Source organism: Castor canadensis, chromosome 15 (genome assembly GCF_047511655.1).
Source record: "Castor canadensis chromosome 15, mCasCan1.hap1v2, whole genome shotgun sequence".
Classification (NCBI taxonomy): domain Eukaryota; kingdom Metazoa; phylum Chordata; class Mammalia; order Rodentia; family Castoridae; genus Castor; species Castor canadensis.
This window is the reverse complement of record NC_133400.1, coordinates 97,914,742-97,926,310: the sequence shown is the minus strand read 5'-3', so window position 1 is coordinate 97,926,310 and position 11,569 is coordinate 97,914,742. Positions and strand designations below refer to the sequence as shown.

General features: G+C 44.2%; 1 protein-coding gene and 1 pseudogene across 2 annotated transcripts in view; both read right to left on the bottom strand.

Moving 5' to 3' along the window:
* Positions 1 to 11,569, bottom strand: part of Heatr1 (HEAT repeat containing 1) — a 50,130-nt gene that overhangs the window by 2,415 nt on the left and 36,146 nt on the right. For both annotated transcript variants that reach the window (XM_020157469.2, XM_074056815.1), the window contains exons 33-43: positions 9,595 to 9,641; positions 9,024 to 9,147; positions 7,842 to 7,982; positions 7,107 to 7,399; positions 6,254 to 6,404; positions 2,324 to 2,482; positions 2,031 to 2,165; positions 1,782 to 1,886; positions 1,533 to 1,701; positions 767 to 921; positions 111 to 269 (exon numbers count right to left, since the gene is read on the bottom strand). In XM_020157469.2, coding sequence (XP_020013058.2) covers positions 111 to 269; positions 767 to 921; positions 1,533 to 1,701; positions 1,782 to 1,886; positions 2,031 to 2,165; positions 2,324 to 2,482; positions 6,254 to 6,404; positions 7,107 to 7,399; positions 7,842 to 7,982; positions 9,024 to 9,147; positions 9,595 to 9,641 — 1,638 coding nt within the window. The remainder of the gene's footprint in view (positions 1 to 110; positions 270 to 766; positions 922 to 1,532; positions 1,702 to 1,781; positions 1,887 to 2,030; positions 2,166 to 2,323; positions 2,483 to 6,253; positions 6,405 to 7,106; positions 7,400 to 7,841; positions 7,983 to 9,023; positions 9,148 to 9,594; positions 9,642 to 11,569) is intronic.
* LOC109682323 (protein phosphatase 1 regulatory subunit 14C pseudogene) lies at positions 3,478 to 5,596 on the bottom strand (annotated as a pseudogene).

Genomic DNA, 11,569 nt, shown 5'->3' with positions numbered 1-11,569 from the left:
GTGTAGATGCCAGAAGCGATGTTTCTCCCTGCTAAGTACCCTGGAGGCCGACATCCATGACACCCATGACTCTGAACAGCTTGACCATTCAGGAAGTGTGCAACCCTGACCTTGGGTGAGGAGTCTCGGGTCTTCAGTAGAATCTGGTAGTTCAGGGGTTTCCACAGAGAGTCATCTGCCATAGCAACAGAGAACTGTGCGATGCAGGGGATCAGGTGCCTTGTCACCCGCTCTTGGAACCTCTCTTCTCCACCAAGCCTGTTTTCCAGCTGTGAAGAGGGAGATAGGGCTATAAGAACAGGGTGCATTTTTAATTCCATTTGAAAGTATCTCACTGTCTTTCATGACAGGCTCAAAAACCAGGCTGTACTCTGATGCTTTCTCTAGAGCTAACTTCTTACCCTCTGGTGACAATGCTTAGCACCAGGCTTTCCCTCCAGAAGGCTCGGGGGGCACTGTCTTCTGCGGGCAGCCATGCCTTGAGACATGCCCAGTTAAAGTCACAGTTAACACAGTTTTTTAGCTGATAAAGTTGACTGTGGGAGCTCATATCTTTCTTTTTAAAAATTCCAACATAAAACTCAATGAACTTCATAATGAAGATAAGTCACAACAAAAATTCATTTTAATATAAAATTTCATGAACACCCCCCCCCATTAAAAAAAAACCTTTGAGGAAAAGCTCAGTGAGCTGTCACCTGGAAAACACAAACCCTGCAAAGATCAGTCGGTGACCTGCTGACTCCACAGCAGGCACTGCGGTTACCTGGTCCACCAGAGGCATCATCAAGGCTTCTGCTCGCTCCTTGCTCAGAAAGTGCTGCGTGTCGTAGAGGAAGATCTTATATAAACAGCTCAGAACAAACTGCAACAGCAAGCAGCACTTTTCAGGGTCATATTCAGAGTCAAAAAATGCTTCATCTGTAGATGGGATAAGAGTAAAACAAAAAAAAAAAGGGGGTCACAATTTAATCTCCAGTGACTAAACATGAACCACAATGAAAATAACTACAAGCAGAAGAGATCTGGACAATTCAGAAATTATAGTAGGATGAAGGTAGAACATGAAACAGAAAGTGATTTCACAGACCTGCTGCAACTCCAGTGCTCAGTCTGGAGGTGACATAACTTCAACATAACTTTAACTGTCCCATGGGTGCTTGCCAGCATTACAACAGACCAATTTTTCATTTTTATTAATTTGTTTTCAGTGCTGGGGATACACCAAGGGCCTCACGTGCTAGGCAAGCGTTCTACCACTGAACTACATTCCAAGCCCTAATTTTAATGCTTTCAAGTTGCTTCTAATAATGAAATATCCACTTATTTTATTCTGTCCGAGTCAAATGACTAGTATTTTTTGATTATGCTAAAACAAACACTTCAATCTCTGACAACAATAAAGTAAAAACCCTCTTCAGCAAAGAACTCAAGAGTCTCTGAAGTCCTGCCTGAGCACTAGGCTGGTCTTGCACTCACTGTGCTGTGTGAGGCACAGAGCAAGGGTGTGGGCTGCTGAAGGAGCTACCAACCTGTTTTGGTGACGTTCACCTGGTTCAAGGTGTCCGCAAAAGGCTTCACCAAGTGGCCAGCAAACAGAGTGAAAAGGCCTTTTAGTTTCTCAGCAATGCAGTCAGCCAGGTTGTAAAATGTCAGCAGTCTGTCCTTTGGGGCATCTTCTGTTTTGGCCCAATCAAACAGCTAAAACCACAACAGAGTCTTAATGTCTCCTCATCCTTCACTCACACCCGAGCAGGAGGTGCAGAGGGAGAAAACCTCACCTTGAAGAAGAGTGGTCTGAACGTGGCCTCAGAGAGCTTCACAACCATGGCCACCAGGCAGGCAATAACATAGCTCTCTGTTTTCCCAACTTCCTCCAGGTCATCCTGAAAATGGAGGGGCCCATCAGTTAACCAGAGCACTAGCTCCATCAAGCACATCTGTCAAGCACAACTGTTGCAGCCAGGTTCTTCTTTGGCTTTTACACAGGGAGATGACAACTCTGGAATGTGGGGAGGGGTCCAGCTCACCTCTGAATGCTGCGACCGGAAATCCAGGGCCTCCAAGAAAAAGGTGGTCAGCTGAGACTGGTGAGATAGGAGCTCTTCCTTCTTCATCATCGCAATGTGCTCTTGCAAGATGCTCATGAATGGGCCCATGTAATTCTACCACAAACATGGCAAAGAGATGCACCAGGTTGGTTATTTCTAGAGCTCAGAATGCGTTATCATAGAAAGTAAGTAATGAAATGCTTCCTCATGTGAAAATTCTAAACATTTTCAGTACCTCCCCTCTCCAGACTCCAATAGCCATATGACCTCACCTTCCAGTTCCTCTTAATCTGCTTGTAAGTTTTGCTTATGGCTGGCAGTAAGACTCGGGGTGAGAGCTGGGTGGCCAGGGTCTTTTTGAGCAATGTGAGACGGATGCTGCCCTGTGAGGTGGAACCCATTCCACTAGTGATTTTCTCTAGATGAATTACCTATGAGAATATAAACATAGCAACAGAGGCTACTATGGATCTGTGTTGACAACTACACACTCACAGAAAGGCTCAGTGATGACACGATGCTCAAATGCTAGTGCTTGGGAAACACAGCATATTTCAGGTACACACAAAATTCCTTTTAAAGCCATCCCTGAGATTGGACTGTGAGCACATGATAAAAGCGAGAGCACACAAGGGAGGGGTGAGGATAGGTAAGACACCTAAAAAACTAGCTAGCATTTGTTGCCCTTAAAGCAGAGAAACTAAAGCAGATACCTTAAAGCAACTGAGGCCAATAGGAAAAGGGGACCAGGAACTAGAGAAAAGGTGAGATCAAAAAGAATTAACCTAGAAGGTAACACCCACGCATAGGAAATCAATGTGAGTCAATGCCCTGTATAGCTATCCTTATCTCAACCAGCAAAAACCCTTGTTCCTTCCTATTATTGCTTATACTCTCTCTACAACAAAATTAGAAATAAGGGCAAAATAGTTTCTGCTGGGTATTGGGGGGGGGGAGAGGGAGGGGGCGGAGTGGGTGGTAAGGGAGGGGGTGGGGGCAGGGGGGAGAAATGAACCAAGCCTTGTATGCACATATGAATAATAAAAGAAAAATGGAAAAAAAAATAAAGCCATCCCTGAATATCTAGATAAAACTGAGCAAGCTGGATGTGGTAGTATAAGCCTATAATCCCAGCTACTTGGGAGGCAGAGGCAGGAGGATACAGAGTTCAAGGCCAGCCTGGGGATAGTTATCTCAAAAACAAAATACACACAAAAGGGCTGGAGGCCACAGCTGAAGTGGTGCAGCACTAAAGCAAGTACAGGCCCTGGGTTCAGTCCCCAATATGGCAAAACAACTCAACACTGGCCAGATGCATTTTTCCCAAATGGTGGCTAGGGATGAAGACAAAGGGAGGGTGCAGAAGCACATGGCACTGTGGGTCTCCTGAGAGTACAGAAAGCCAGGGACCATGGGGACAGTCAGGTTCTGTCTTCTTTTTTTTTTTTTTTTTTTTTTGTAAGCAGCTCCATTTATTCGAGTAAATAGCTTGTAAATAAATCATTGATAAACATTACAAAATTAAATACATTTTCAAAAGCTTGCCAGTATACATAAAATTCACAAACATAGTTCTTTTAAAAAATAAAATATGTTCAAAGCACCCTTGATAGAAAATGCCTGGTCCCTGTCCTCAGACAGGGCCACCTGGAGACATCTTACAGTAGTCAGGACTTCTAGAAAGGCATCAGGGGCCTCCTGGAAGAAAGATAAAAGTTTTACTCTCAACTTTTACCCTGCCCACATTCCATGTGAATTTTAATCCTTCTCCAAAGAGCTGGTATATAACTGAGGGGACAGTTTAGGTGCTGAGGCCTGTCCAAGCATGGAGATCAAGGTCACACTTAGAGCCAGAAGGCCCACAAGTTCCCACCATGAAGTACTGAGAGAAGCCAGAACTGCAACCACACTTGCAAACCAGAAAATGCTGCTCTATCAAGTGTCTTGAGAGAAGATGAGGGCTTTCCATCTCTACACTTTGCTCAACACTCAGCTCCTGATCTAACACCACCCAGGCACAGCAGGGGCTAGAAACCACTTCTTAGGAGGAGGATGTCCAATCTGCTACTTTCCTTTTTATCTGCTTTCACACAGAGAGAATGATGCACAGTATTTGGTTGAAAGCAGCGTCAGTTGTCTCACCGGGCTTCCCTTTTCCATTGCAAAACACCACCAGATAGCATGGGTATTTCTCTAGAAGTCAGGTTAGTTCTTCAAATTAAGGGTTCATCAAACTTTAAGAGACCACAAATGGGGTAACAAGCCCACGGCCTGGCAAAGCATCCCAACCAATGAAATAATATAAAGTCCATAAACAAAGCCCTTGACCCAACTCAACTTTTTTGTAGTGTAGCTCATTAAAATAACGGATGCACTGGATCCTTTCAGTTTGGTGTCAAAAGTGAATGTTGATGGTCAACAGCACTTCCATGAAGAAGACTAATGGCCTCTCCAAAACACCTGCTGTGACCACTCATTACAGGATGACACACGTGTATTCCATCAATGTGAAATAAAACTCACATCTACATTTTAACTTAGCTGTGGATAGATATATACAAGTACAAGAAATTTGACATCTGAGTCAAATGTACAACTTAAGAAAAAAGTATTACCAAACTGGTTGTAAGAAAACCATCTTCCCTGTATAGTAAGGTCCTAAACATCTGAATCCTTGCAGAAAACACTGCCTGGCCTGGCCCATCCTTGGATGTCTACCTGCTTTTACAATCCTAGGTTGGGCTGTGGTCAGAGTCGTGATATCTTTGCTATTAAAATATTACAACAAAAAGGAACACTCTTGAATAAATGTCTAATAGATTCCCTCCTACACACACCAAAAAAAGAGAAGTTATTCATAAGGACAATTATCGTTTAGTAAAAGTCTTCATGAAGTCCAAATCCCAGGACTCTTTCTTCCTCTCTGAGAGAGTTCTACCCTGTTCCAGAATCATACACTCTTCTTCTGTGGAGGACTCAGTTTCCTCATGCCTCTTATCCCGGAGAGCAGCTCCTTGATAAATTCCTCTGTTGGTTTGTAGCAATCTACGAGAGCTTCCTGTAATTTTAAAGCTCTTTTTCCTCACTGTCTGCATCAAGAAGGTCATCAATGTCAATTTCTACATCTGGCATTTCTTCTTCCTGGCAGCCGTACAACTGCCCCAGCTGCTCTACGATCCACTCCTCCAGCATCAGCCGCTTGCGAAGCTCCTTGCGATCATACTTCACTGTCACCTTTCCTTGCTGGTGACGCCTCTGCTGTTGTTGCTGCTGCTGCTGAACCTGCCCGGCTGTGGCCGCCGTCGCCACCGGCGCCGAGTCCTCCCGGGAGGAGCCCGGGCTGCCGCCGGCGCCACCACGGGAGCTCTGGAAGAAAACCCGCGTGCCGCCGCCTCCGGTCCCGCCGGCCGCCTCATTGCCGCCGGTCACCACCGACATGTCCCCAAGCGCTGGAGCCCAAGTGCAGCCGGGAGGAGGGGCGGGCGGAGCGCCCGGCGCCGCTACCACCGCGGGCCCCGCAGCCGCATGCGAGGGGCTCGGGCACCTGCTCCGCGCGCGCCCGGCCGCCGGCTCCTCTGGGAGCGCGGAGGGAGGGGGTTCTGTCTTCTTATAAATAAAAGAAAGCTCCTCAGAGCTCAGGCCCCTTTGGTAGAGTGTATGAATCCTTTATTAAAGCAGGCTCCTAACTCATAAAAGACAAGCAATTGGCACAACAGAACAGTAAGAACCAGGGAAGTGAGGGGGTATTTTCAACTAGAAAGGCCACCTGCCCACAGTGTGTGTAGACAGTCAACCACCCACCCATCTGCAATACAGGATCCCAGTGTAGGACTTTGCTATACAAAACGTCGTAAGGTTAGGAAACTTTTCACATAAGAATCAAACAGGACCCAGCAGTGTCACAAATAAAGATGCACCTCTACCTGACTAGTTCCAAAATCTTGCAGAGAAAAAAAGCAGTAAAACATTCTGCATAGTTAATAAAGAGAAGTCCCACTAAAAAGACATTAGTTCCATGATGAAGCAGAAGGGATGATGGAGGAGAAAAAGAAATGTGCATTTAGTAAGAATAAGCAATCTGTTCAGAAGGAAGAATGCTACCCCTCAAACACGCTAACATTACAGAACCAGTAAAATTACACTGGCAACCCTTTGTTTTCCCCTGGCATTCCAGACAATGCATCCTAGTCACCAGAGCTCACCTGAGACAGAACACCTTCCAGGTAGGGGCTGATGAAGTGCGGCAGCGTCTCAACAACCTTGTGCAGGGCGGCCAAGGCGCTAAGAAGACAGACCTCACTGTGGACTGGCTCGCTGGTGCTCTTCACCGCTGCCAGCAGTGATGGCATCAGGCTGAAAGGAAAGCACAAGCATGTTAGAGGGACCACAAGCAGAAACATACTCAAGAGTGGAGCTGGGGACTCTAGAACATCCACGCCAACCATACCTGTCCCAACACTGCACATCTCAGTGTACAGAACATCCATGCCAACCTGTCACAATGCTGCATGTCTCAGTATACAGAACGTCTGTAAATTTTACACATGCAAGCTCAAGAGATCCCCAGTGACAACAGTACTGATGCCAACAGTAACAGTTAAAATAACATCTTTCAATGACTGAGCACATGCTATACATCAGGACTGTGCCAAAAGCTGGCAACACCCTGTCTACAGAAGTCCCAGAGGGTGGGGAGTTATCGTCTGTATTATGGACACAGAACTCCAAAGGTAAATGACTTGCCATACTGTGCAGCATTATGGTCAGAGCCAAAGACAGAGCCAGGAACATCCACCTTCCCGAGGTGGCAGCCAAGGCCACTGCGGCCTGGCTTCCGTGTCAGCTTTCTAGACACAGCGAGTCAAAGGGGAAGTGTCCAAAGCAGTGCATCTGAGAATAAATGGCAATGCTACCCATTTCAGTTTGAAGAGAACATCCATTCTTTATCCAATCTATTTTTATGTATTTTTTTCAGGGCCCCTAAAAAGGTCACCACGGCATTTTTCCACCTGCATGGGCAATAATGGTTCCTTTTCCAAGTCTCCAACAGTATACCTGGGAAGCTGAGGGATGGCCAGCGCTTCCAGGGTAGAGGCCACCTCTGCTATGCACAGCAGGGCACTTCCCAGAACATTCTTCTCCTCCTTTCTCTCTGGAGCAATCAGGTCCACTGCTGTGTTCAGCACCGGCACAAAGCGCTCTCGATTTTCTGCACCAAAATTCTTGCATAAAAGCTTTAGGGTATACAAAGCTGTCTGTCTATTTATTGCTTGTTCTTCTTCCACCTCCTTTTTCTTCTGCTGCACGATGGCCAGAAGAACTGGAACCAATTTTAGGAAACGGTAAACCTGGAAAGGACAGTTCAAATTCCCAGATAATCAGAGCTGCAAAACGGTAGTCCACTTCCCTTTCCCAGCTTGAAATGTCTAAATGGGAGTTGGACTGAGGCCAAGCCACGCTACTCTACTCAGCACGGTTTTTCTGTCTGCCTTATTGACACTAAGCAAATGCATGTGCTCTCCCATCAACTTCACATACAGCACCCCAGGGGGAAGGGGCAAAACTGTGCCAAGGCTAAGGCAGTGCACGGTCGGTCCACATCAACTCTGAGAGCTCTTGCAGTGCAACTCTACTCTTACACTTTCTGAACAAATCCCTCACAGTATTCCATTAAGGCAGTACACACTTCAATCTTAAGTGGATAAGCTTTTGTGGATGGGGGGGTGGTTAGATGCAGCTCATTAATACAGTAAAAGAAAGTCCATGGACCTGTGATCGGTCTTCACTCACCATCCTCTTCTTCCAGGAGGTATTCTGCTGTAGCTTGTTATTCAGAAGATCCAGTGCCTTCCGGCGAACGGATGGCAGGGGATTGCTCACCAGCCCTTTAACCACAGTAATGAACGTTTCTGTGGGCAGCAAGGCATTGACCTGTAGAGAAGTTTTACGTTTAACACAAAAGAAAAAGGAAAAAGCTGACTGCTGGAGGCTCACACCTGTAATCCTAGCTACTCAGGAGGCAAAGATCAGGAGGATCGCGGTTCGAAGCCAGCTGGGCAAATATTACATGAGATCCTATCTTGAAAACACCCAACACAAAAACGGCTGGAGGTGTGGATCAAATGGAAGCGTGCCTGCCTAACAAGCATGAGGCCTTGAGTTCAAACCCCAGTACCACCAATAACAGAAAAGTCAACTGCAATTAAGATTCCATTTATATAAGAATGAGACAGGGTCTCCCTGTGTAGCCCAGAATGGCCTGTAACTCAAGATCTTCCTGCCTCCTATGTGCTGAGATTATAGAAGTGCTCCACCATACTTAGCTGTGACTTCTATTTCTTACATAACTTCTTAAAATAACCTTTCAGGTAGTCATTACTAACCACATTTATTAAATAAAACACAACAAAAAACCTGATGCTAAGAATAGGTATACCTCTCCAGGCCATGTAGTAAATAATTTGGCTAGGCTTGAACAGTGATCTTAACTTCAAAGCCTGTATTACTTTAATCCACTTCAATGAAGTAGAACATTATACGTTACATGACTGAATATTAAAACATCAGATTTATTGATGCACATGTTCTCCTAAGTGCTAGGGAAACATTTTTTTTTTTCCTCAAATAAGTTTATTTTTAGTCATCAAGAGAGTCTTTTTAAAAAATCTGAGCTTTGTTATATCAAAAGGTATTGGTGGGCTGGAGGCATCGCTCCTAACAAGGTCAAACCCCAGTACCAAAAAATAATTGAATAAATAAAACCCAAAAAGGTACTGCAAAATTTATTCTTAAAGTAAAACTTAAGTTGAATAATTTTACAACAATATAAAAATCAGTGACAGGAATGGTGGAGTGGCTCATGTGGTAAGAGCACCTACCTGGCAAGCCTAAGGCCCTGAATTCAAGCGGTCCAAAATAAACAAAAACAAAGCAGTGACAAAACAAGGCAAACCATGAATGGAAAGCCCCTACCTTATCTAGCACGTCATAAGCTTTGCTCAGGAGTGCTCGCCAGAACTTCACAGTCAGTTTGTCTGCATTTTTTTCCATGGACTGTGCTACAGTGTTGATATAGCCAAGAACTGTTTCAAGCAACCTAAAACACAGGAGATGAATTCAACAACTGATGATTTTAAAGCTGATGTTTTTAAAGAATTCACTTATATCCTCTCACATGGGATGTTTCAAACGAAAAAGCAACTGAAAAGTTTTGTACTGAGTATTTTAAGAAATGTGGAAGGGAGGATTGTCATCCTACAGAAATTCCATTGAGAAGTGTACAGAGGCCACCGTCTGGAAGATGCTCTGGCTCTGGAGCTTAGTAGCTGTGTTACAGTTCTGTATGAGCGTCTTCTATTCTTAGGAAATGCACACCAATGTATAGACTTAGCTCAGAGGCAAATGGCAGCAAGAAAATTAATGCAAATGTGGCAGTCATTGGTATGCCTGGAATACACGAAGGTTCTGTGTTCTATCCTTGCGTTATTCTGTAAGCTCGGAATTATTGCCTAATGAAAAGTAAAAAATAGAAAAGCAAACATACCTTTGCTCAAGGCCCTCTAAAATCTTAGGACCTCCACTTTCAAGCACCTAAGTGTTAAAGAAAGCTCTATTAGAACAACATGGACACTGAAAAGTTATCTGAGGTAGGTTCAACGAAATCTGACTATTCCCACAAACCTCCCAACCTGATTGCTTTCTGACATTATAATTTCATCAGATTGTCCTCCTTGGGCTGTAGTAACTCTATGCCTGTTAGTTTAATTATATTCTGTTTGTAATCTATGAAGTACACGGATTCAGAAAAATACAGCAGATGAGTAGCACTCATTTCCCTACACTAATTCATGAGATGCTGACCTTGTTAGTACCTACAGAACTGGGGGAGAAGTAACCATTCCAGACCCAGCTGTGGCACTTCACACTGCTCTCCTGGTCTGTCCTCCTCTTACTCCAGACCCCTCACGAATGGGCTTCAAAATGTTTCCAAACAGCACGTACTCAACACACGTCTTCTTACAACGTGAGCTTTGAGAGATCTCAGACGTGTAACTGTTCTATTCGCTCATTCCAATGGCACACAGTATTCCTCTGTAGCCACTCACTCTGTTGCTGCATTTTTAGCTTATGCACATTTTTTCCATTTCATAGTTTGTGCATCCCTTACCTAAAATGCCTGCGAGCAGGAGGAGCATGTCAGATCTCTCTGATTTTGTAACACTTGTACATACATAATGGAGCTTAATGAAGTACCCTGGGACCCAAGTGTAAGCACAAAATTCATTTATGTTTTATATACCCTTCTACACATAGCCTGAAGGTACAACTTTATACGAAATTCTCCATGTGCCCGTGTTCTGACGTGACTTGTCACATGGGGAAGGTGTGGAGCCTTCCACCTGTGGTGTCATGGCAGTGATAGATGGTTTAATGCTAACGACACCAAAGAACTTTGGAGTCACCCCTCCAGCCCAAGAACATTTTTACGAGTCTCAAGCATCTACAAGTTTTGTACCTATGGAAAGTTTCCTGCCTATGGAAGGGAGTTACCAACCTGTCTGACCCTGCACAGATCCTGCCATGCTTTCTCAAGTGACTGGACCAACACCACCCACTGCTGCTTTCTCTGATGTCCTTGTCATTCCTTGGTATTAACAGCTTTGACATTCTTGCCAATTCCATGGTATTATAGTAGCATCTCAATCTGCATTTCCTGCTCCCTAGGGAGGCAAACCTGTGGTGTATATTCCACCATTCACGATTCCTCTTCATTGAATTCATAGTATTTACCAATTGTTCTAATGGAAACAAACGTCTTACTTATACAGAACAATAACCGTCTCTTAGTCTGCAGTTTTCTTTTCACTTTGCTTAAGGTGGCATTTTGTGAACCAAAAATTTTACTTTATTTTTTTGAGATGGGGTCTCTTTATGTCGCCCAGACTGGTCTTGAACTCCTGGACTCGTGACCCCCTTGTCTTAGTTTCCTGAGTGCAGGACTATAGGTACACACCACCACACCCAGATCTGAACCAAAATTTTAAAAAAACAATCTTTATCCTCTGTAAAAATATTGTTCTTGGCTTGCTTAAGTTTTTCTCTGCCTAACATTACTTGTTGTCTATGATGCAAGATCAGTCTTTCCTTACAAACAGAAAACAAACTGCCAGTGTCTCTGGCAAGCTGGCTGAACTAATTATTAGTTCTAAGAAAATTTGGACCTAAGTTGATTCTTTTTCTTGATTTTTTTTTTTTAATTAGGACATATTAGTTGGACAGGGGAATTTCATTGTGACATTTATATATGTGCTTACAATATATCTTAATTAGATTCACTCCCTCCATCATTCTCCTTCATCCCTCTCCCCCTTTTTCTGATTCTTATACTTCATTTCTTTCCCTGAATAGAAAGGATGATAAAAGGTACCTTTGTTCCTGACTTTAGCAGGGCCCCTCCAATGTTTCATCACTGAGTATGATATAAGCCACAGGCTGCTAACAGACACCTTTATCAGGCC